The sequence below is a fragment of the Mustela nivalis genome, assembly GCF_964662115.1.
Source record: "Mustela nivalis genome assembly, chromosome: 5".
In the NCBI taxonomy this organism is placed as follows: domain Eukaryota; kingdom Metazoa; phylum Chordata; class Mammalia; order Carnivora; family Mustelidae; genus Mustela; species Mustela nivalis.
The window spans coordinates 70,447,508-70,469,713 of NC_139024.1; the positions used below are offsets into that span (position 1 = coordinate 70,447,508).

A 22,206-nucleotide genomic window follows, 5' to 3' on the forward strand; every position below is an offset into this window, starting at 1 on the left:
AAGTGATAAAGATCTGAGCAGGAATAAATGAAAGAGACAAAACAATAGAAAAGATCATGGGGTACCTGGGTGTCTCAGTCAGTTAAGTATCTGCCTTCTGCTCAGGTCATGATCCCAGGATCCTGGGATAAAGCCCTGCATCAGGCTTCTTACTCAGCAGGAGTCTACTTCTCCCCCTCTCCCTGCCTGTTGCTCCCCCTGCTTGTGCTCTCTCTGCCAAATAAGTAAATAAAGTCTTAAAAAAAAAAAATCAATGAAACCAAGAGCTGATTCTTTGAAAAGGTAAACAAAGCTGGTAAACCTTTAACTGGACTCACCAAGAAAAAAAGAGTATCTAAATAAAGTCAGAAATGAAACAGAACAATTGATACCACAGAAGTACAGAGGATTATAAGAGACTACTATGAAAACTTATATGCAAACACATTGGACAATTTAGAGAAATGGGAAAATTCTGAGAAGCAGACAATCTTCCAAAACTGAATTAAGAAGAAACAATCTGGAGAGACCAATTGCTAGTAACAAAATTGAATGTGTAATCAAAAACTACCAACAAACAAAGTCTTAGACCAGGTGGCTTCGCAAGTGAATACTACCAAACATTTAAAGAAGAGTTAATATAATATACAGAAGATATATAATTAATATATAATTCCTCTCAAACTATTCTGAATAGTAGAAGAGGAAGGAACGTTTTCAAATACATTCTATGAGGCCAGCATTACCATGATACCTAAACCAGACAAATATGCCACAGAAAAAAGGAAAACTATAGGCCAATTATCTCTGATGAACATAAAAGCAAAAAATCCTCAACAAAACATCAACAATCCACATTTCATGGCATATCAAAAATACAATCAAATAGGACTTATTCTGGGGATGCAAGAATGGTTCAACATTCAAAAACCAACATATACTACCTTTAACACAATGGAGAATAAAAATCATCCTCTCAATAGATGCAGAAAAAACACTTGATAAAATTCAACATCTGTTAATAAAAACTCTTAACAAGGTGGGTTAGGAGGGAACATACCTCAACATAACATAATAAAGGTCATATATGAAAAACCCAGAATTAAGGTACATAGGGTGAAAAACTGAGAGCTTTTCTCTAAGATCAGGTTCAAGACCAGGATGTCCATTCTTGACACTTTTATTCAACATAGTATTGAGTATCCTAGCCACCGCAATCAGGCAAGAAATAAAAGGTGTCCAAATTGGTAAGGAAGAAGTTAAACTGTTAAACTGTCATTACTTGCAAATCACATACCATACAAAAAACAAAAAAAGAACCCCCCCCCCAAATCCTTAAAGACTCAGCCAAAAAAATTATTAGAAGAAATGAATACAGTAAAATTACAGGATACAAAATTAATACCCAGAGATTAATTGCATTTTTATATACTAATAAAAAAGTAGCAGAAAGAGAATTTAGAAAATAATTCCACTTACAATTGCAATAAAAAGAATAAAATACCTAGGAATAAACTTAACTGATGAAGTAAAAGACCTGTACTCTAAAAACTGTAATGCACTGATAAAAGAAACTAAAGATGACACAAACAAATGGAAAGATATTCCATGTTCATGGATTGAAGAATTAACACTGTTAAATAAATACTGTTAAAGCATCTACAGATTCAAGGCAATCTCTGTCACTTTTCACAAAAATAGGACAAATAATACTTAAAATTTACTGTATGGGACCACAAAAGGCTCCAAATAGCCAAAGCATTCTTAAGAAGGAAGAACAAAGCTGTAGGTACCAATTCTAGATTTCAAGGATACTACAAAATTTTAGTAATCAGAGCAGTATGACACTGGCACAAAAGTAGACACATAGTTCAATGGAAAAGAACAGAGATTCCAGAAATAATCCCACACTTATATGGTCATTTAATCTAAAACAAACAAGAATATACCATGGGGAAAAAACTGCCTCTTTAAAAAGGTTACTGGGAAAGCTGGACAGCAACATGTAAAAGAATGAGACTGGACCACATAACACCATACACATGAATATACTTCAAATGGATTAAAGACCTCAGTGTGAGACCTGAAACCATATAACTCCTAGAAGCAGTAATTTCTCTGACATCAGCCACTGCAGTATCTTTCTAGATATGTCTCCTTAAGCAAGGGAAACAAAAACAAAAATAAACTATTAGGACTACACCAAAATAAAAAGCTTTTGCACAGCAAAGGAAACCATCAAGAAAATGACAAGGCAACCTATCGAATGGGTGAAGATACTTGTAAATGATATAGCCAATAAGGAGTTTATATCCAAAATGTATCAAGAATTTATGCAACTCAACACCAAGAATAATCCAATTAAAAATGGGCAGAGGATATGGGTAGATAGTCTTCCAAAGAAGACATACAGATGGCAAGCACACACACTATGTTTTTTGCAGAATTATTTACAACTGCCAAGACAGGAAAGCAAGCTAAGTCTATTATAGATGAATAAAGAAGATGGTATTTAAATATAATGGAATATTACTGAGCCATAAAAAAGAACGAGATCTTGCCATTTATGCAACATGGATGGAGCCAGAGGGTACTATCTAAAAGAAATAAAGTAGAGAAAACAAATATCATATGATTTCACTTATATGTAAGATCTAAAAAGAAACAAAGAACCCAAAACAAATAACTGAATAAACAAACAAAAAGCAGAAACAGACTCATAATAATAGAGAACAAATTGATGGTTGCCAGAGGGGTGGAGGTTGGAGGATGGGCAAAATGGGTGAAGAAGAGCAGAAAGTATAGACTTCCATAAATGGAATGAAGAAGTCATGGGAATAAAAGGTATGGCATAGGGAATATAGTCAATGATATCACAATAGCGTTGTATAGTGCCAGATGGTTCTATACTTGTTGGGAGCATAGCATAATGCATAAATTTGTCGAAATACATGTGTACCTGAAACTAATGTAACATTATGTGTCAACTATACAATTAAATAAAATTTTAATTAGCCCCATATGTTTCTATTAATAGTTTAGTAACCTTACTAAATATACATTTTGTCATAATCTAATTTCCAATTCCATTTGGGAAGGAGCATTAAGTTCGGCTTAGTGCTTCTTCCTTAGGAAAATCTAATGAAAACAGTGAACTCTTTTTTAAGAAAAAGCACATGCACTTAGAGCTAGTAAGTTTGCATGAAGCATTTAGAGTTTAAGGGCCATAAAAATAATGCAATCATACTGTGCTCCACTCTATTTCATCTGGTTTTAGGGACACATGATAATCACTCTTGCCACTCTCCAGAGACTCTTATTTTGATAGGCCTGGGTAGCATATCCAAAAAGTAAGAAAGGAACATATTCCTGATTACCCACAAGGGGAGCCAAAGGCTGAGAATTACAACTATGATGAACAGAGGTCTTTGATGAAGAACAGTGCTGCATTATCACATGATCTGAGTATAGAAATGTAATACATTTCTTTTTAATATATTCTCCAAAAACACTGATTCCCCTTTGTTTCTTAAAATCATGCTCTCCAAAGGAAACCAGGACACATAGTCCGACAAAACACATTGTGAACACTGGTTTATAACGTGTGAACTTTAAATTTTGAATCCTGTACTGTAAACACTGCAGTGCAATACTGGACAAAAGCAGTTTAAGTAACCGCATCTCTCAATATTTGTGAAATCTCTAGTCCTGAAACAATATTATCACCATTATCTTCCTTGTTTTCTACTGTTTCTATATGCTTCGTACTCCCCCAAACACTTTCAGTGTATTACCCCATTTAATCTTTAGAGTAACCTTGTTTGTTTGGTACTATTATCCTAGTTTACAAAAGAAGGAACTGTGTCAAAGGAAGATTAAATAGCTTGCTGCAGACCACACAGCTAGTTAATAATTAAGTAGGTGTTCAAACCTAGGGTCCACACTCTTTGGTGATATTACCTCTCCTAGTCAAATCTGTCTAGGAAACCTGTCACTTCTCCGAAAAGATGATTTCCTATTCACCTCTAAGTGGTCAGGGGCCAATATGATCTAATAATTGAACATACATACATGACCCAAGTAGTTATTTAATCCACACACACACAATGAATAAATTAGACCCTTACTGGACCAATTCTTCGGGTGGTGTAATTGATGGGTAGCCCACCAACATACAGCATTCCCACAACATCCAGGATATCCGCTTTCTTGGGGCTGACGGTTCTGTTGGAGGCATCATCCACATAAAGAATTCCTTCTTGTTTAATTCGCACGATCTTAATCTACAAAAAGAAGAGGAGTCCTTAAAGCCAATCACGGATAAATTTCAATTACGCAGAGTGTAAATGTAGGAACTTTTTGGATCTTTGTCAGGGGAAAAAAAATGAAAGAATTTACTAAGTGCCTAATATGTGTGAAAACCATAAGTGAAATTAAACCAGTTTTTACAGACTATTCCATACTCTGTCTTTTCCATGACTACCATCTCCAAAAGGATACAAAATCATCCTGGGTGAGTTTTAGATTAAAGACTTTTTGAGAGGTTGCCAAGGGAGCCCATGTATCAGGAGGCATGCGTGTTGCCAGGAGCCTTGCCGATTGGGAGCCCTGTCTTGAATTAAGTGGGTTGCAAAAATTATGTCTGGTTTTAAACATGCATTCGTTTGAGCGAAGCCTGCTCTCCGCCCCCCCCCCCACCCCGCCCCATACAATTTCAGACCTGCTACAGCCCTCTGCCTTAATAGGCACTTCTCCCTCAGAATGGAAGGAGCACATCAAGGCTGCACAGCCGTTTCCACAGCAGTCTCGATCAGTACAAAGGGAGGGAGGAAGATGGCCAGCTCCCTGATGCTGAAATTTCAGTAGTGGGGTGAATTCTCTTTGGGGGCAGGGCAAAATCGGGGCTGTCAAGACTGGCTTGGGTGTAAAAAAAAAAAACAAAACTTGAATCTGAGTTTAGGGAAAGGAACGGGTGACCCAGTCTAATGCTGGAGTACAACAATGGTTTAAAATGAATCTACATCAGGCTTAGAATAATTAAGACCTCATTTTACATTTACCTATTCTGGTTTGGGAAGCAATTGTTAAAAAACAAATCTTCAAAAATAAATCCCTCCTTTCTTAATCCCACAGGCATTGTGGACCAACAATATGTGAGTTTTTCAAGTGTCCTGTTTAGTCTATTAGCCAGAGAGGAGAATGAGCCTTAATGAGAGCTCCTTCATGAAGATCTGTATTTGCCACTTATAAGTTCCCAGGCAAACAGGAAGATTCCGTTTCTTATTTCCAAGATAACAAGTTGATTGACTTTGCATTTTTATTGTATTTTTTCAGGTTCTCTGCCTTTCTATAGGATATGCCAAGGCACAGTATGTTAGTATATAAAATCCACCACCTAATAATATCAAACTCTCAAAATTAAACATTTCATTGGTCTGCCGAGGGAAGCTTTACTGAATAGGCGATCACAGGTGCAGAAAGAAATTCTGAGTTTTCGTTTTCATCAGGCAGTATATTATCTATTTGCAGTCATGCCAAAGAGGACAGTAAGCTGGCAGATGAGCCTTCTGTGCCCATAATAGTACCAGTTTCTGGGTGTAAGGCCAATGTTTCAAAAGTTGTTCCAAATGGCTATCGGTGGAAATGCAGCCCTAGAGCCCTTTAAACCTGATCCAGCAGATTTTCAGACTCTTGGTTTTCACAGACCAGTATGGGGTATGATGGGGGAGGGGAACCCAAGTATTAGTGCCCATTTTTGTTTACCAGCTTTTAAGTGTGTCAAATATTATTTCACAAAAGAGAGGCAATTTTAGCACCTCAAAAGGAAGAAAATGTAATCTCGGAGTAAATATTACTCCTTTACATGGAAGACATAGAGCTTTAAGATTAACATGCTCCATCGTCTCCCATTTCTCACTGAGAGTAGCAAAAATGTCTTCAACGACCTGGCCGTGGCGGGGTGGGGTGGGGTGGGGGTGGGGGGCGTGCTGCGGTGGAGAGGGACAGATGTTTGGGAACCACAGCTGTATAGCAATAATGGCATCTTGTGGTACCATGATGAAGCCTGTGAGTGACTGAACATAAACCTGTCCAGGTCCGATTACACTTCCCAAGGTTGGGCTGTTGTCTGGGCACCAGCTTTATTTTTAGCCTCAGCAGCATAAGAGTAGCATCGGAGTCAGGATCGGCCCTGGCAAAATTGTATCTGCACCAGGGGAATGCCAAAGGATGCCACCCAGCTTCCCCCTCAGGGGACACTGCTGACCTCCCATGGGCTATTATTACCTTGTGCCACTGACCGTCGTTGATTTTGGTGGGGATCATGGTGTTGGTGTCCCCACTTCCCAAGTCATAACTGAAATAGGGCAATCCATTTCTCAGCTGAACGGTAGCAAAATCCGCGTGATTGATCCGAGCCATATAAAAAAGCAGGCCAGATTCAGCTTCAGTTCGCACTTCAAACTCGATTGTGAGGCTGGGAAATGAAAGCGTGCAAAATGAAACAGAGAAACAAAAGCATTCTTATTCTGAGATTAAGTTGCCTCCGTGGGTGAATTTTCATAAAGGCCAGTAAAACGTTCTCTGAGAGGAGGACTTTCCAGGTGAGTTCCAAATCCACTTTTTCTGCTGATTTCCAAAACCGAGCTCCTTGGGCTCAGGCCAATAGAATTGGATTCTCTACTGTACTCTGTGAATTAAAAGGCTTACCGCGTTAATGAATACGCATAGTTGATTAAAACTTGAATCAGCGCATATTCTCAGTCCTTGCGGTTATCAGTTCTTTCCCAATATCTCGGAAGAATACATACCGATTTTTAACTTTGGTGTCATCAAAGGCAATTGCAATGTGGCTATTTCTTGAAAGCCCAAACTGCTTGCTCCCTATCAAAAGAGCTGGTTCTGATTCTGTTCCACAAGGACCCTGCAAAATTACCCAGGAGAGAAAGAGGAGATTATGGACTCCGCTCTTTAAAAATTTAATCCTGTTATCTAATTGTTTCTTCTATTTTCGCTTAATGTTCTTGTGTAATCTTACTGAAGCCCCTTAAGAGAAAAACTGGTCTCTTACATATCTCGGTACTTTACTACATAGTAGGCACTTCCTGTGAAATGTTCAGTGAGTGGGAATCCATCTTCTTATACTGCGCCCTTGACTTGCCAAATCAATGTGCCCCAAAATATTTATGAAACAGTTCATGTTTTCATTACCCTCTAAGGGGAAAAAAAAAAAAAACAACTTGATGTTTATGAAAAAAACTGGAATTTCTTTTTCAGGTTTACTTTACTTACGAAGAGTTATACTCTTCGAAGATGGGATGGGGAAATGACAAACTAGCCACCAAATTAGAAGAGGAGAAAAATGTGCTCCTTCTGACCCTCCCCATTTCTCTCTCCCACTGTATTACTTTTTCTCGAAAATTATCACTCTACTAGAAGGCTTCCATGAATTTAGACTTTCAAGATGGTGTATCTAAACTTGCAAGTCAGGCCGTTCGGGCCCTGAGCCAGTTGCTAGGCAACCCAGTACATTTTTAATGTAACCTACCATATACCATTTCAACTGTCACTGTTCAAAGATCCACTTCCTGGGGTTCTTAGGAGGGAGAGCTTGGCGCAGGGCTGGCTTACTTGGTTTAATGTTCTGCTGTCACCATCTTGGGTTTCTTAATACTTTTTTTGAAAAAGGGGCCCTGTATTTTCATTTTGCTCCCGGCCCTGCAAATGACATAGCCAGTCCTGGTTGGCTGGACTGTCTTTGGCCAGCATTACCCTTAGCTCAGTAGATAATCAAGCCTCCTCAAATGACTGAAGTTGTAATTCCTTCCTCTGTTCTCTGTTTTCACAAAAGCACTTGAAGTACAGGCTGCTTCTGCAGGCTTTGAGAACACGCCGTACATGAGAAAATAAATAACCTGCATACTCTCAAACAACACATCTGTTTTTAAGATCTGCACTTAATAGCTCAGAATGGGCCAGTGCCCCAGTGAGCGCTGACTCAGCAGAGGTTCCCAAACCGCCCAAGGCAGGCTTTTGATGCAGAATGTTCTTCTCAAATAGAAGATGAGATGAATCATCAGTGCATAGGACATTCTTACTTGATGAGGAAAGGCCTTGCTCTCTTTTCTCTGGAGCTTAGTCAGACGGAGCACTCTGCCACAGCAGGTAAAAGGCTTTAAGTGTTTGAAATGCTATAAAATTGCTCTTCATGGAAGTATTTCCCTTCTTGCTTCCCCAGGAGATGGTCAGTTATAAAGAGCAGACTGTGGTAGAAATTCACACGGATACGCAAAAACCCAGTGGGTAGATCAGGAAAATGCTATTTATTCACACAGCTGAATGGCCTCTCTTGGAATCAACATGTGGCCCCTTTCTTATTACACTGCCTGTAAAAAGAGCCCAAATGGAAAGGCTTTGGTAGCTTAATGTCTCAGCTGGCAATGATGTCATTAATAGAATTGGGATCATTTATCAGCCTCTTACCCTATTTCCTGGCACCCACATTAGTGGCCTGCAGTCCTCCTCTGAAATCTCTAAGAGAATCCTCCCTGCTGTGAGTCCCTCCGGGGCAAAATTTGGCTAAAACATCTCTAACCTGTCAGCTCTGAAATCTGAAAAATTGGAAAGGTCCTTGGATGCTGAGGAATTAGGGAACCATGACATGTGGCCGAAAAGAAAGCCACCAGCAGGTTGTTATTGTTAAACGTTGTGGTCACCTGTCTTGTTACTACATATAAATATTAATAGAACTTTTCTAATAGAATTTTTAATGATCCAGATGGAATTACAGAGATTAGGTATTTTATTGGCAGTAGCTGTAGGTCATGGAGAACTTTGGTCTTTATGTATTTTGGGCCCTGAGGCCCCAACGCCACGAGAAGCTTGCTTGCTGATGGGCTGGACAGAGATTTCCAACATGGGTCCTGAGCCGATCAGCAGTTTTCTGTCACAACCTATCAGATCTTCAAGAGGCTGATGACTCTACTTACATTATTTTAGGAAAATCTTTGATGAGGAAAGGACAGAGACTTTGTGAGGTTAAGAAGCACTACATAACATGGCCACTGGAAATTGAGGAAAAAGCCTACCTCCCCGAGGGGCCCCAGCCTCATTTTTGTAACAATTAGACCTTGAGCAGCAGGTAGAAGTGGTGGCTAATAAAACAGTGTCCTCAGACCGTCCAGTGTTGTGGAAGAGAGTGGTAACAAACGGGTCACTCTACTCAGTAACCTCGAAGTTTAAATCCCATATGCTAAGTCCATTGTATGTTAAGGACACCCAAATTGAGGTTTTCTATCAATTTGCAATAGGATGAATATTAAGGATATTTCTTGAATAAATCATCTATCACCTTCCTTCATAAAATACGCAGTTGGAAGAGGACTGAGAAATGCTAGGAGAGGAGAATTTTGTACGTATGCATTTTTGGATTTAAATGGGAAGACCATTTCCCAGCCTAATTTCTGGTCATGTTTTTGGTGCAGGTGTAGCCCTCTCCTCTCACTTGGTTAAAAGGACTGGATCTTGCCTGCTCTGCCTCACTTTCCCAGGGTGAGTCTGAAACCAGGCCTGACTTGGGACACAGACCCCTGTGGTTTGCCTGGGACTACTTTCCCCCCTACTCCCTAGTGCCCCTCACAAGGTCCAGCTGCTCCTCCTGCTGCTCAAGCATCTTTTTCTCCCCTCTAATATCTTAAAGGGAATTTGTAAGATGGAACAGAAAATGCCCTGTGCTTTGCACACGAATAAGGTGATCTTATTTTTTCAATCTGCTTCCTAGCAAAATCCAAGCTAAGGAAGAGGGATATGAGAAGAGGGTCTTCTTCTTCTTCTCTCTCTTTTTTTTTTTTTTAAAGATTTTATTTATTTATTTGACAGGCAGAGATCACAAGTAGGCAGAGAGGCAGGCAGAGAGAGAGGGAGGAGGAAGCAGGCTCCCTGCTGAGCAGAGAGCCAGATGCAGGGCTCCATCCCAGGACCCTGAGATCATGACCTGAGCCAAAGACAGAGGCTTTAACCCACTGAGCCACCCAGGCGCCCCAAGAAGAGGGGTCTTCTAATGAGATAATTCCAAGGAAAATTTTTGTTTTTTAAATTTTTAAAAAGATTTTATATGTTGGGGCACCTGGGTGGCTCAGTGGGTTAAAGCCTCAGCCTTCAGCTCAGGTCATGATCCCCGGGTGCTGGGATCGAGCCCCGCATCGGGGTCTCTGCTCAGCGGGGAGCCTGCTTTCACCTCTGTCTCTATCTGTCTACCTCTCTGCCTACTTGTGATCTCTGCCTGTGAAATAAATAAATAAAATCTTAAAAAAAAAAAAAGATTTTATATGTTTATTTAAGAGAGTGCAAGCACAGGGAGGGAGAGGGACAAGCAGACTCTCTGGTAAACAAGAGTCTTTTGGGGGGGGCGTGCCTCAATCTCACCACCCCAAGATCACCACCTGAGCCAAAAATCAAGAGTCTGATGCTTAACCAACTGAGCCAAGCAGGTGCCCTTCCAAGGAAGATTTTAGAAAGAATGATGGTTGCAAGACAAATTCCTCCTTCAAGCTAATGTGAGCTTGAGGGAAGGCATCATCTCTATGGAGGTGATACTTTACCTGCATTATTTTGGAAACAGTTGTCTTTGAAATGTATTAAAACAACAATAAAAAAAAAAAAAATCACAGGCTCATCAATCTCAAGACGTTACAATCTTGCCACCTTGTGGCGACTCTTTGAAGTACTGCTAGTGCATAAGGGGAAAAATGTGATCTGGAGGACGTGGTGTGTTGCTTGTCCCAGGACAAGTTGTGGGCAGATGGGACATGCTGGGGGATGGAGGCGGAGTCTGATGGTGGCAGTGCGCGCGTGCTGATCAGAGCAGTGACATAGTGGGAGAGGGAATCCGCACGTAGGCAAATGGATAACAGTGAAAACTTTTTCACCTCACAGTTACTCCATGTCAGGTCAAAATAAAGCAGTGGTCATGTCCAACTGTTGTTTGTTGGCTGATATTTGGACGTGAGTTACTGGCGTCAGGGTAGCCTGTGGGTGGTAGGCAACCGTTCCTTGGGTTCAGATTGGTGAGAACAGGGATTTAAATTGCATTTATCAAAACTGGCATCTTTGTTCTTGAAAGCAACGAGTGATGAATGATCATAAAAACTGCATCATTTTCTTCTTTCACGAGTCAGTAATCCCTCTAACAAATGTGGGCTAAAATCACATCTGAGATGTTGGAGGTTTCTTTGTGATGTTCCTTTTTATGGATGAATACTAAGTGGAAGACACTTTTTACAGCACTGACTTTAATGTTCTGAAATATAAAATCCCTGCTCAAGCTGTTTATTGAGAAAGTGAATTATGTTACCACCCTGCATGCGAGCTCTTCTGGTAAATATTGGGCATTTGCAGTAATCCTTACACATGAACACCCGAACAGAGATTTCTTGTGGTATGGAAAATAGGGGTTTTCCCTTTAAATACGTATCAGTATCCAACTGATTCATCCTTTGGCATGGACTGTGCTTAGCTTTTAAAGTTGTAGTATTAAAGCTGTTAGAGAAATAGCTTTCCTTTGGTCTATTCTTTCCTTCTTTGCTGCTTCTTTCCCTCAACTCTCCAAAGCCTTTCACAGCAACAACTCTTCATGGCTATTTTTAGTGTTCACATTTCAGATATCAAGGTTCAAAATTCAACTTTCCAATGAGCATCAAGTAAAAAAATAGAGCCAGTTCACCGTATACATCCGCATGGGCCATGCTGGCTCTAAAGACTTGGTCTAAACACCATATACATCTGCAGGTGGTGACTGTAGACGTCTACAGTCCTCTCTAACCACACCCACCATCCTCCCTGAGAAATCTCCACAAATACAATATGTAGGCATATTTAATGCAGCTCTAAATGGGCCAAGGAAGAAGAGAAAGCATAAAGGAAAGACGGGCTACCACACTATCAAATGAGATAAGGTACATACAACATCGTCTGATGAATGACATTCTGGCATATATTATGATGGGGCTGACATGGTCCATTTCACAGGGCGGGGCTTTCTCAGGGAACTCTGAAAGGGCGCTGGGGTCTAGTGAATGCTGTGCTCATGGTGTAAGACGTTGGCGGGGAGGGATGTGATGGTGTAAAGGAGAAGAAAGGAACTGAGAATAGGGGATGGTTCCTGTCTGCTCTGCTAGAACAAAGAGAGGATAGTTCCTATGTCTGGGATTAACTTGGAAGCTTGGGTTCTTAACTATATTCTTACAGTCTACATTCTGATTTTAAAAAGGGAAGAATGGGCATCTGGGTGGCTCAGTGGGTTAAAGCCTCTGCCTTCGGCTCAGGTCATGATACCAGGGTCCTGGGATCGAGCCCTGCATCGGGCTCTCTACTCCACAGGGAGCCTGCTTCCTCCTCTCTCTCTCTGCCTGCCTCTCTGCCTACATGTGATCTCTGCCTGTCAAATAAATAAATAAAAGCTTTTTTTTTTTTAAAAAAAAAGGAAGAAGATGGTGATGGAAAATGATGTGACACGTGAGCTATAATAGCCATATCCTACTGGAGTCTGAAATGGTTGAAACATGGAATCCTCACTCTCTTCTTTTCCTGGCATTTGCTCTCCCACTGAAAGTGTGACAGGCTAACTAGTCCCACAGAAGAATGATGGGGTGTTACTGTGAGCCATGCAACGTGCTGGGTGCTTTGTATCATTTATTCCCTCAGAATAATCCTTGCAGGTAGATAGCATCCTCCTTATTTTTCAATGGGTCATCTTACATTTAGAGAGGACAGGTAACCTGTCAGAGTCCACTGCGTAAAAGTAGGTGGGCTAGGGTAGGGCAGACCAGCAGGCGCAGTTCTCAGATCACTGGAGTAAAGGCTCAGTATGCGTCCTTAGTGGTCCCCAACTTGGAGGGGTTGAGGGGGGCCATTCGCCACATCGCACTTGCTCAGAGGGGAAATCAGCTATCCAATGGGATGCTGCAGAGGAATAAAGGTTGAAAGCCTTTCCATTTATCTTTTTAAAAAAGTTACGAAAACAAAATACATGTAAGAATTTTTTTTAGATGATGAGAATCATCTCTAGTCCATACTCCATCTGCTGCTAGCATCTGATATATTTCTTGCAAGGGTTTTTTAATGCGTTTTTCTATCTATTGATGTAGATGTGATTATGCATTGTGTATGGTTTTATATCCTGTCTTCTCCATGTCACGTAATGTTGTATGTCATCATTATTTTGTATTGTTTCAACGGAAAGATTTTATGTACAAGAGTGTGATGACATATTAAAATTTGCATCTTATAGACCTGTTTTTACACTTCTAGGTACCACTAATCATTTTGTTTGAATAGAGTTTAAGGGGACACCCTGCCATGTTTCCAATTTTCAATCTCGAAAGCTAGTGGGGTGAGTTTGTAACCCACACTCCACACTTTTCCCGACTGACCTCCACACATACTTGCTCACTCTGTCATTTACATTAATGTATGATTCCTCAGATCTGCTTCTCCATCTCTCCCTTGCTAGCAATGATGATATCGTATTCATTTTTTCATTTAGGAGGCTCTTAAAAGATTATTTGTTATAAATTGTCAAACCTCTAACTTTTAGTCACCTTTAAAAAGCAGACACTTCTCTCCACACAAAGAACTAAAATAAGAGAAAGGAATCAAATTAAAAGATATGTATAGTTCCAGGATCTGAAACTATAAAAATGTAACTCAATAGGGATGGAAATTCTAAGAAATGTAATTATGACCACATGGCATAAATAACTATAATGTGCAAGAGAAGGGGAGATAGCTGTTGGAATTTAGATACCTGGGTTTTTGTGCCAACTATCAAAAATGTGTGTGATCACAGCCCATGAGGTATGTTCTAGGGCTTTGTTTTCCCATGTGTAAATTAAGAGTCAGAATCTTCAATTCTCTCCTAGCCCTGATGTTCTCTGAGTCTTTGTACATGAGCCCTCAGGACCGTCACTCCATTTCTCTTTTGCTTTTGTCTTGTCTAAGTGCATGCTCTGTTTCGGAGAAGTTAAAACATACACTGCTGAGAGAAAATGGAAATTGGAATTAGAACAGAAGGTTACAGGAAAACTTAAATGAGTTAAAATCTCCAGTCCCAGATGGGAAAGTATCTTTATTTTCAGAAAAAGGGAAAAGATGTGATCTCGAGAAACCACGGGGAGATAGATGTGCTTGAGACTCCCTATTAAACAAAGTTTGTGTGGGCCCTTAGAAAAGAAAGGTGATCACCGGGGATCCGCAGGCTTCTCCACCAATTAACTGGACCAAGGCAAGATGGTCTGGCTTAGACACCTGACTCGAGAGAAGTTCGAGTGGTTCAAAGGCCCCCAAGATTGTGGTTGACTGAACAGGGGACCTGATGATGAGCTAATAGCGGGATCCATCAGTTTAAAACATTGAAGTAGGGGCGCCTGGGTGGCTCAGTGTGTTAAGCCTCTGCCTTCAGCTCAGGTCATGATCTTAAGGTCCTGGGATCGAGCCCCACATCGGGCTCTCTGTTTCAGCAGGGAGCCTGCTTCCCCCACTCTCTCTCTGCCTGCCTCTCTGCCTACTTGAGATCTCTGCCTGTCAAATAAATAAATAAAATCTTAAAAAAAAATAAAACATTGAAGTATTTTCAGGTATAAAATATGAGGACAGACGAATGGAACAAGAGGTACTGCTGTCCCCTGAACTGGGCACTTTGAAGAATATAGTCTATTCTAGGTGCCGCATTTTGAAAGATATATTTCAAACTTAAGAATATTGATCAGTGCACATATGGGAATTAGAAGTCAGGTCACATGAGGGGGTGCCTGGGTGGCTCAGTCAGTTAAGCATCTGCCTTCAGCTCAGGGCATGATCTCAGCATCCTAGGATCGAGCCCCATGTTGGGCTCCCTGCTCAAGGGGGAAGTCTACTTCTCCGTCTCCCTCTGCTCCTACCCTCCCACCCATGCTCTCTCTGTCTCTCTTTCTCAAATAAATAAAATCTTTTAAAAAATAAAATAAAATATTGTGTTCCTGGATGGCTCAGTTGGTTAAGTGTTTGCCTTCAGCTCAGGTCATGATCACAGGGTCCTCTGATTGAGTCCCCCACTAGGCTCCCGGCTCAGCAAGGAGTCTGCTTCTCCTTCTCCCTCTGCCACTCCCTCTACTTGTGCTCTCTCTCTTGCACTCTCTCTCTCTCAAATAAATAAATAAATAAAATCTTTAAAAAAATGTAAAAAAAAAAGAAATTAGGTCACATGAAGAATGCCGAGATTATTGACTATTTACCCTGGGGGAAAATATTTTGCTATTTTTTTTTTCTTTCTTAATTGAAGTATCAATGACATACAATGTCACGTTAGTTTCAGGTGGACAACATAGGGATTTGACAAGTCTTTATGTTATGCCGTGCTCACTGAAAGTGTAAGGACTTCACTATTTTCAAATCCTGGAAGAAATGCTAGAGAAGCCATAAGCTCAAAATATTTCTAGTGACAAGGCACAGACTACTCTACAGAACGACCAGTTCCATCATAGAAACTAAGGAAGAAAATGAGATGTTCAAGGGTTTTCAAATTCTTTGCTCAAGACAGCATGCTCTGCTCACCCATTGGCAAGCATGATACATAGGATGCATGTGCCGTTCAGTAGATAGAGAGATCCACCCCCTTGGATATATTGGTGGAGGAAATGTAAATTGATGGAAATGCTGGAAAAAGCAATTCAGATATACGATTTAAGAACCTTAGGTATGTTCATCATTTAGTCTTATAATTATCCATCCAAGAATCTATTTTAAGAACATAAACAACAAGAACGTTTGGTATAGGGAGGCACTTACCAGAATATGTTTTCTAGAAGCACTCTAAATGGCCCATGATGAGGAAAAAATAGAATAAATTGTAAAGACAGAGCGGTGCAGTCATATGAAGCCAGACTGTATAGTTAGACCTAATGGATGAAAATGCATTAGGATTCCCATCCTGCCGTTTACTGGCTGTGTGGGTAGGTGGGTGACTGAGGCCAGGTAATTCTTATCAACTCAGCTAAAGATGGGATGTTGTATGGTTCCCAGAGCCATTATGACAATTACATATAATGTTGAATGCCAATTGTTTAGGTGGTGGCTGGCACATAGTAAGCGCTTAGAAGCAGTCATTATGATCATCACTGTATAGTAATTATGCCATTTATTAAATGTTTTCTATATACTAGGCATTTAGCCAACATTATTTTTAAGTCTTAATGTTAACTCTTAGACTCACATGTTATTAATATTGCACAGATGAGGAAATTGAGGAATAGACTGGCGAAGTAGCTTCCCCAAATTCATACACACAGTAGACTGGAGTGCAGGCATTGCTACCCAGACTGTCTACTCAGGGACCCATGCTCTCATCAATGAAATGATGACCTCCCATACAACGAAATAACCTGTGTGTCTCTTTGTGTGTGTCACACATACACACACTCACACAGACACAGACGTCCTTGAGTTAGGGAAACTGAAGGATTCTATAAAAATCTGCTTTTTGTTCCTTTCTGCTCCTTTGCTCCTCTCTTCTCGCTAAGAACTGTGACCCCAACCACTCTGCGTGTGCCTCAGGATGCAAATAGTCTGTGCCCTCCTTGTAAGTGACAAAGAGTTAATCATTTCTTTAGAACAGATAACATTTAAGGAAGGACCAGGTGGGAACGACCAGACAAAGCTATCATTTTTGTATTGCAGATCACCAGCCTAGATACCTTGACGCCAGGGCCTGCTGGCTCCAAGGAGAAACACTTGGGCCTTTGTCTTTGTTCTAACCAGTTCCTGGATGCCTGAGAGGACAGAACATGTACATTGGACCACAATTCTCAGTAAAAAACCCCCACGCCTGAACAAATGAGACTCATACTCCTTTCCTTTTTGAGTCTCCCCGATGCTCCGAATATATCTGCTTTCTCTGTATCTCCAATAAACTCTGCTCTCACTGCCTGCTGGCTCATGTTTGATTTCTGTCCTTCAAGAAGCCAAGGACCCTCTTGGCTGGTCCTGTGAGACCCTCTCTGGCTCTGTGGACATGGCCCGTCAGCATCATAATCAGACACACACATTTGTATGATATCTAATTATGTATTACCAGTTTTAAAAAACAGAATACCAAATGATATACATGCTATGAGATCTACTATTTAAAATGTGAATAAAAGGGACTGAAAATCAATATGGCTGCCTCCGTGCGTTGATATTACACATGGTTCTTGTTTTTGATTACGTAGACATTTCTGTGCTATGCTAACTTTTCGGCTGAAAACACATTCCATTTTATAGGGAGGGAAATTTAAGCAAAACAAATATGTAAATAAAAGTAATCCAGGAACGATGTGAGGAGGACAGGTTTTCATAGACCAGTGACCCTCCCTCTGATTCTAGAAGTAGACCATACCAGCTATCCTGAATCATCTTCTCTCTGAAAACAACTAAAAATACAGGTTAGAATTAGAAAGCAATAGGATATAAACACTTACATGTGCCACAGTGGGGGTGGGGATAGGGAAGGCGGGGGTGGGCACTGGCTCTGGCTGTGTCACTATTTCAGCGGGAACGGCCCCCTCCTCCTCCTCGCGGGGCTTCTGGTGGGCACAACGACCAATGTCCGCATTTTTGAAGGATACAGGCTGTGCAAAGTCCATGGGGCTAGTGGAATAGAATTAAAATTAGGTACTTTTTATTATTTTTCTAATTAGAATTTCTTCATTGTTTCCCCACCTTGCCTTGGTTTTAGATAGAGTGTAGACTGATCCTCATACAAAAAAAAAAAAAAGTAGCCAACAGATGTACTTACACAGAGTTTATAACAAGGTTCCATACACAGCCTTCAAAAGAAGGAATATTCCTGAGAGGGGGAGGCTGAAACTCAGGTGGGGCACCCCCAACGAAAAGCTTTTTAACTTCGATTGCCTGTTCTACTGTCAGGTTTTGCATATGCCTTCTGTCTTCATCGACTTGAACCGTAAAGATGCTGATAAACAATGAAAATAAGCAGAATTAAGCACAAAACTCCGGTATCCTTGGAAAATCAAATCTTTCCTGCTGCCCCTCCCCCCTTCCTCTAGGAGCTTTTAAGGGAGCCAACCTTTGAGAATTAGGAATTCTACCCTAAGCTAAAGATACTGTTTCTCAGCATCTAGTCCCTCTGCCTCCTTCGTCAGACCTTCCTGAGAGGTGACTAAGAAGGCGATGGTGGGCCTGCAACGCCCACCCTTGGTTCTGTTGGTGATAGCAGCCCCACACAGAAGCCTGTAGAGCTGAGATTTCCGTACAGTGTGGTTATGTGGAATCTGATAAGGCTCAGTGGGTTTAGCACAGCAGGGGGGGCATATGCTCTTTGGTTCTTTATTTCTTGGTTTGTGCTAGCTATTATCTCCTTGCTGGGGGACAAACTCTGCTCCCGAAAGTTTGGATCGCAGGACACCACAGCAAACACTTACAGGGCATTTTATAAAAAACATAGCTGCTTTTTTTTTTTTTTTTTTTTTTAAGAGAGAGGGAGAGTATGGCTGGAGCACACAAGCAGGGGTGGGGGGAGGGGCAAAGGGAAAGGGAGAAGCACACTCCCCACTGAGAGGGGACACTGAGATGGGGCAGATCCCAGGACCCTGCAATCAAGACTTGAGCTAAAGGCAAACACTTAATCTACTGAGCCATCCAGGCATCCAGCCCCAGCTGCTAGCTTTTGGAATAGAAGAGACCGGCAAGAGCATCATGCTACTTGTTCCTTGCAATGATTTTCCTTAGTGAGTGTTTCATTCATTTCCCTAATTTGCTTAGGAGAGATAAGTCACACACTAGTCATTGAGAATCTCATGCTACTTATTCACAACAATCCTTGGATCCTGGGGCAAAGAATCAAGGCAGACAAAGAGTTCTGATGATGAAAATGACCAAAGGCATTTTTTCTTTTGTTCTGGAAGATTTTGAATTTCAGTCCCACGCTAGAGCACGAGGCTATTAGTAAGTATTAGTCACTAGCCTGAGGATCACGAATGGATTACTGAAAACTTACTACATATCTGGGCAGAAAACCAAAGTACTTAGATGGAAAACTCAATCCTAAAATGTCATCTCACTTGATTTTATAAAAACCAAAAACCACATGTGGAACTACAAATAGTAAACTAGGGCAAAGATGTTCTGAAATGGCTCTGAGCAATTGGTCCACTTTGAGAGGGTTCAGATGTAAAAGAATGAAGAAGAAGAAGAAGAAGAAAAAGGATGTCATCGGTGCTCAAAATGTCATTGTTCAGGGGGTATAGAGGGAACAGGTTGGATTTATTTTCAAAGGACATGGGGGGAAATGGCATATTGGTTTTTTACCAGACTCTGGAAGAGTGTGTTGGCAAAAATCAGAAGGTTCAAACTTTATTGCTAAGAATGTGAGTGGTTTAGGGGACTTTCAGAAAAACACTCACTTCTGGGCATGTGTGACTCACTGAGAAGCAGCCCTGCAACCCCAACACCTTTTTTTTTTTTTTTCCTAAAAGCAATTTCTTACTAACCTGACATAGCAATGTTTAAGAGTTTTAATGAGGGGTTTGAGCCACTATTAAAGAATGTTCAGGAAGAGCAAATCTCTGATCTCGATTAGGTTTTAGAGAGCCAGAGGCCCTCATGGTTCTGATGTAGACTCTCCGATCAGGTTCTGCCCCAAGGACCATTACAGTGGTCCTTTCTTACTAGATCACAGTAGGGGAGATAGAGAATGAGAATGAGCTTTCAGAAGGAAGATACTGGAACTAAGTATTAGTGTAGAAGCTTACTAACTGTGTGACCTGGGCCAGTTTTTTAATCTTGCTCAATCTCACTTCATTCATTTATAAAACGAGGATAAAAATACCTACTTTAAGCCATGGAAAACATTAATTAAAGAATTGCATGGAAGCTATATTACTTAATAAAGGCATTGCTGGAAGACTATAGCTAAATCCTGCTTGTATTTTACATTCTAGGAGCATCAAACTAGATTACGCATTTAGTTCTTTTGTAAAGAGGAACATTATTAATGTGTTCATTATGATTCTGGTGTATTTCCTCTTTTTTAAGTATTCATTCTGTAACTCTTTACTGAGGACCTATTATATGCAAAATGCACTATAAGAAACATTACTATTAGTATTATGATGAGTTAGCTATATCTTCTTACAACTTCAACAGTTGATTCTTGGAGTTTCATGATTAAACATCTCATTACTAATATTCGGTTTCTTGTTTGTTTGAAATATGGGTCTAAGCGTTTGTTTTCAAATGACCACCAATTGGGTTATATATGTGCAAGAAGATGTTAAGAGAAGTAGGTGCCTAGACACTTGTAATTTACACGAAGAACAAAATCTGCAATTAAAAAAAAAAGATTTATTTGAGAGAGTGAGTGTGCACATGAGTCTGTGTGAGTGTGCATAAGGGGGAGGAGTGGAGCGAGAGAGAAAGGGAAAGAGAGAATCCCAAGCAGACTCCCCACTGAGCATGGAGTCCGAGCCAGGGCTTTATCTCATGACCTTGAGATCATGACTTGAGCTGAAATCAAGATGCAGATGCTTAACTGCCTGAGCCACCCAGGGACCCTTGTAATTTTATCTTGATTGAACATATTTCGAATGGTAAAAAATACTTGGGTTGCAGTGTCCAAATAATGATCCCCATTCTGGAAATCCCAAATTATTCCTGGAATATTTGATCTAACTTTGTGGCTTTCAGCCTAATTCTGTACCTGTATGAAGAATGCTCTCACAGAGGAGAATACTTGCCTATGCATCTACTCCAGACTCGTAGGGGTTAATGCTTTTGTCCTGTACTGGCCATTTAGGTAGAGTCAGGGTCAGAAGGGTCAGAGGGCAAAACAGTTATAGAAAGCAGGGATCACTGGATTATCATAGAATTAGACATCAAAGTGAGTTAAGTGAGATTTTTGCAGAGGAAGGGGTAGAAATGGGGAGATGGTGGGGGGGGAAGGAGGGGAAAGAGAGGGAGAGGGAGAGAGAATAGGGCAAGAACAATCTTGAAATGTTTGCCTCCACGTTTGATAAAAATCCAATCATTTTATAAGGTGGTATTCAAATTACTGTCTTATCCAGGATTTTAGGAAAAGAAGTGATAATTGACATTTATGATCTGAATAGTGTTGGAAGAAAGCAAGTATTTCCAAATTAACAAGAGTATCATAATCAACGCGAAATAATACAATCTTTGAAGTCACACAAAAGGGTAAGAGTAGGTAGTCGGCGAGCACAGATGGAGGTGTTAAAAGAAAGTGTCTAGTGTTTGACACAGGGAAAGTGTCTAGTGTTTGACACAGAATAGGCATGGAGCATTTAAAAATGTTTCTAGGTGATGTTCTTAGGGTCATTAGCAATCTCTGGTTACTCAGTTAATTGAAGCGCTTGCTTAAAGGATAGGTGATGATTGTGTTTTGACCTCAGAGTTTTGAACGAGACATTAGGGTAGCAAATGTGTTCTTGCTTTGCCACAGAGTTCAGTGACTACTCACTAATATGTCCAATGCATTATCCTTTAATTAGCATCGAATGGCAAAACTGTTTGTTTATATGGTCAATTAACCGAATGACCAGTTTTCAGGGATGTACTATGCACCGAACTTAATCAAATAAAGGTTGGATAAATGACCAACAGCTGTGAAGTTGGCATAATAAAATGCCCTTCCTGAAGAGACACCTGTTAAAAGGACACCTTAGCACAACATCGTAATGCAGTGGGGAATGGCAGAATACTTTCTCTACAAAATAACATTATTCTGGATGACTTCTTTTTGTCAACCATATTTCTCAAATCTGCACTTGTTTATCAAGATTCTCTAAATTTTAAAGATTTACAAAGTCCTTCTGACAATGAGAAGGATTTACGTTTTGCAAAGAACCTGAAACCTAGTTTGGGAGACACGTAAAACAATAGTTTAGAGAGGTCTCTAAGATTCAAATGAGAAAATTCAGTCTGCATTCCTTCTCAGAGACCATGACCACAATATCTGGCTATTAGGCTAGAAAAAGTTCTTAGTTTGTCCAAACATCCATCCCTTATTTTTCTTAATCATGGTTTCTAAACATCTCACTTAGACATTCTGCAAGAAAGCTTAGTATCAATTCAGCCCACCACCTAATGCTCTCTATTAAAAAAAAAAAAAAAAAAAGAGCGAAGGAAAGCTTTATCATTTACTTAGAAGATAAAACCTTCTTATTACTTATCTAAACTGTT

The 22,206-nt window shown here is 40.4% G+C and overlaps 2 protein-coding genes across 10 annotated transcripts in view; one reads left to right on the forward strand and one right to left on the reverse strand.

Moving 5' to 3' along the window:
* ARHGAP18 (Rho GTPase activating protein 18) overlaps nucleotides 1-17,164 on the forward strand; it is a 283,705-nt gene extending 266,541 nt beyond the window's left edge. Inside the window, exons 15-16 of one of the 4 annotated variants that reach the window (XR_014311937.1) lie at nucleotides 12,462-13,366; nucleotides 16,687-17,164. The gene's annotated coding sequence lies outside the window, so the exon portion shown is untranslated. Of the gene's footprint in view, nucleotides 1-12,461 lie in introns of all 4 variants that reach the window. The other 3 variants (XR_014311938.1, XR_014311936.1, XR_014311939.1) reach the window with 3 other exon arrangements.
* LAMA2 (laminin subunit alpha 2) overlaps nucleotides 1-22,206 on the reverse strand; it is a 641,423-nt gene that overhangs the window by 16,438 nt on the left and 602,779 nt on the right. For all 6 annotated transcript variants that reach the window (XM_082731189.1, XM_082731188.1, XM_082731187.1 and 3 more), the window contains 5 exons: nucleotides 17,786-17,962; nucleotides 17,469-17,637; nucleotides 6,789-6,901; nucleotides 6,265-6,454; nucleotides 4,107-4,262 (listed from right to left, as the gene is read on the reverse strand). In XM_082731189.1, the coding sequence (XP_082587315.1) occupies nucleotides 4,107-4,262; nucleotides 6,265-6,454; nucleotides 6,789-6,901; nucleotides 17,469-17,637; nucleotides 17,786-17,962 (805 nt within the window). The remainder of the gene's footprint in view (nucleotides 1-4,106; nucleotides 4,263-6,264; nucleotides 6,455-6,788; nucleotides 6,902-17,468; nucleotides 17,638-17,785; nucleotides 17,963-22,206) is intronic.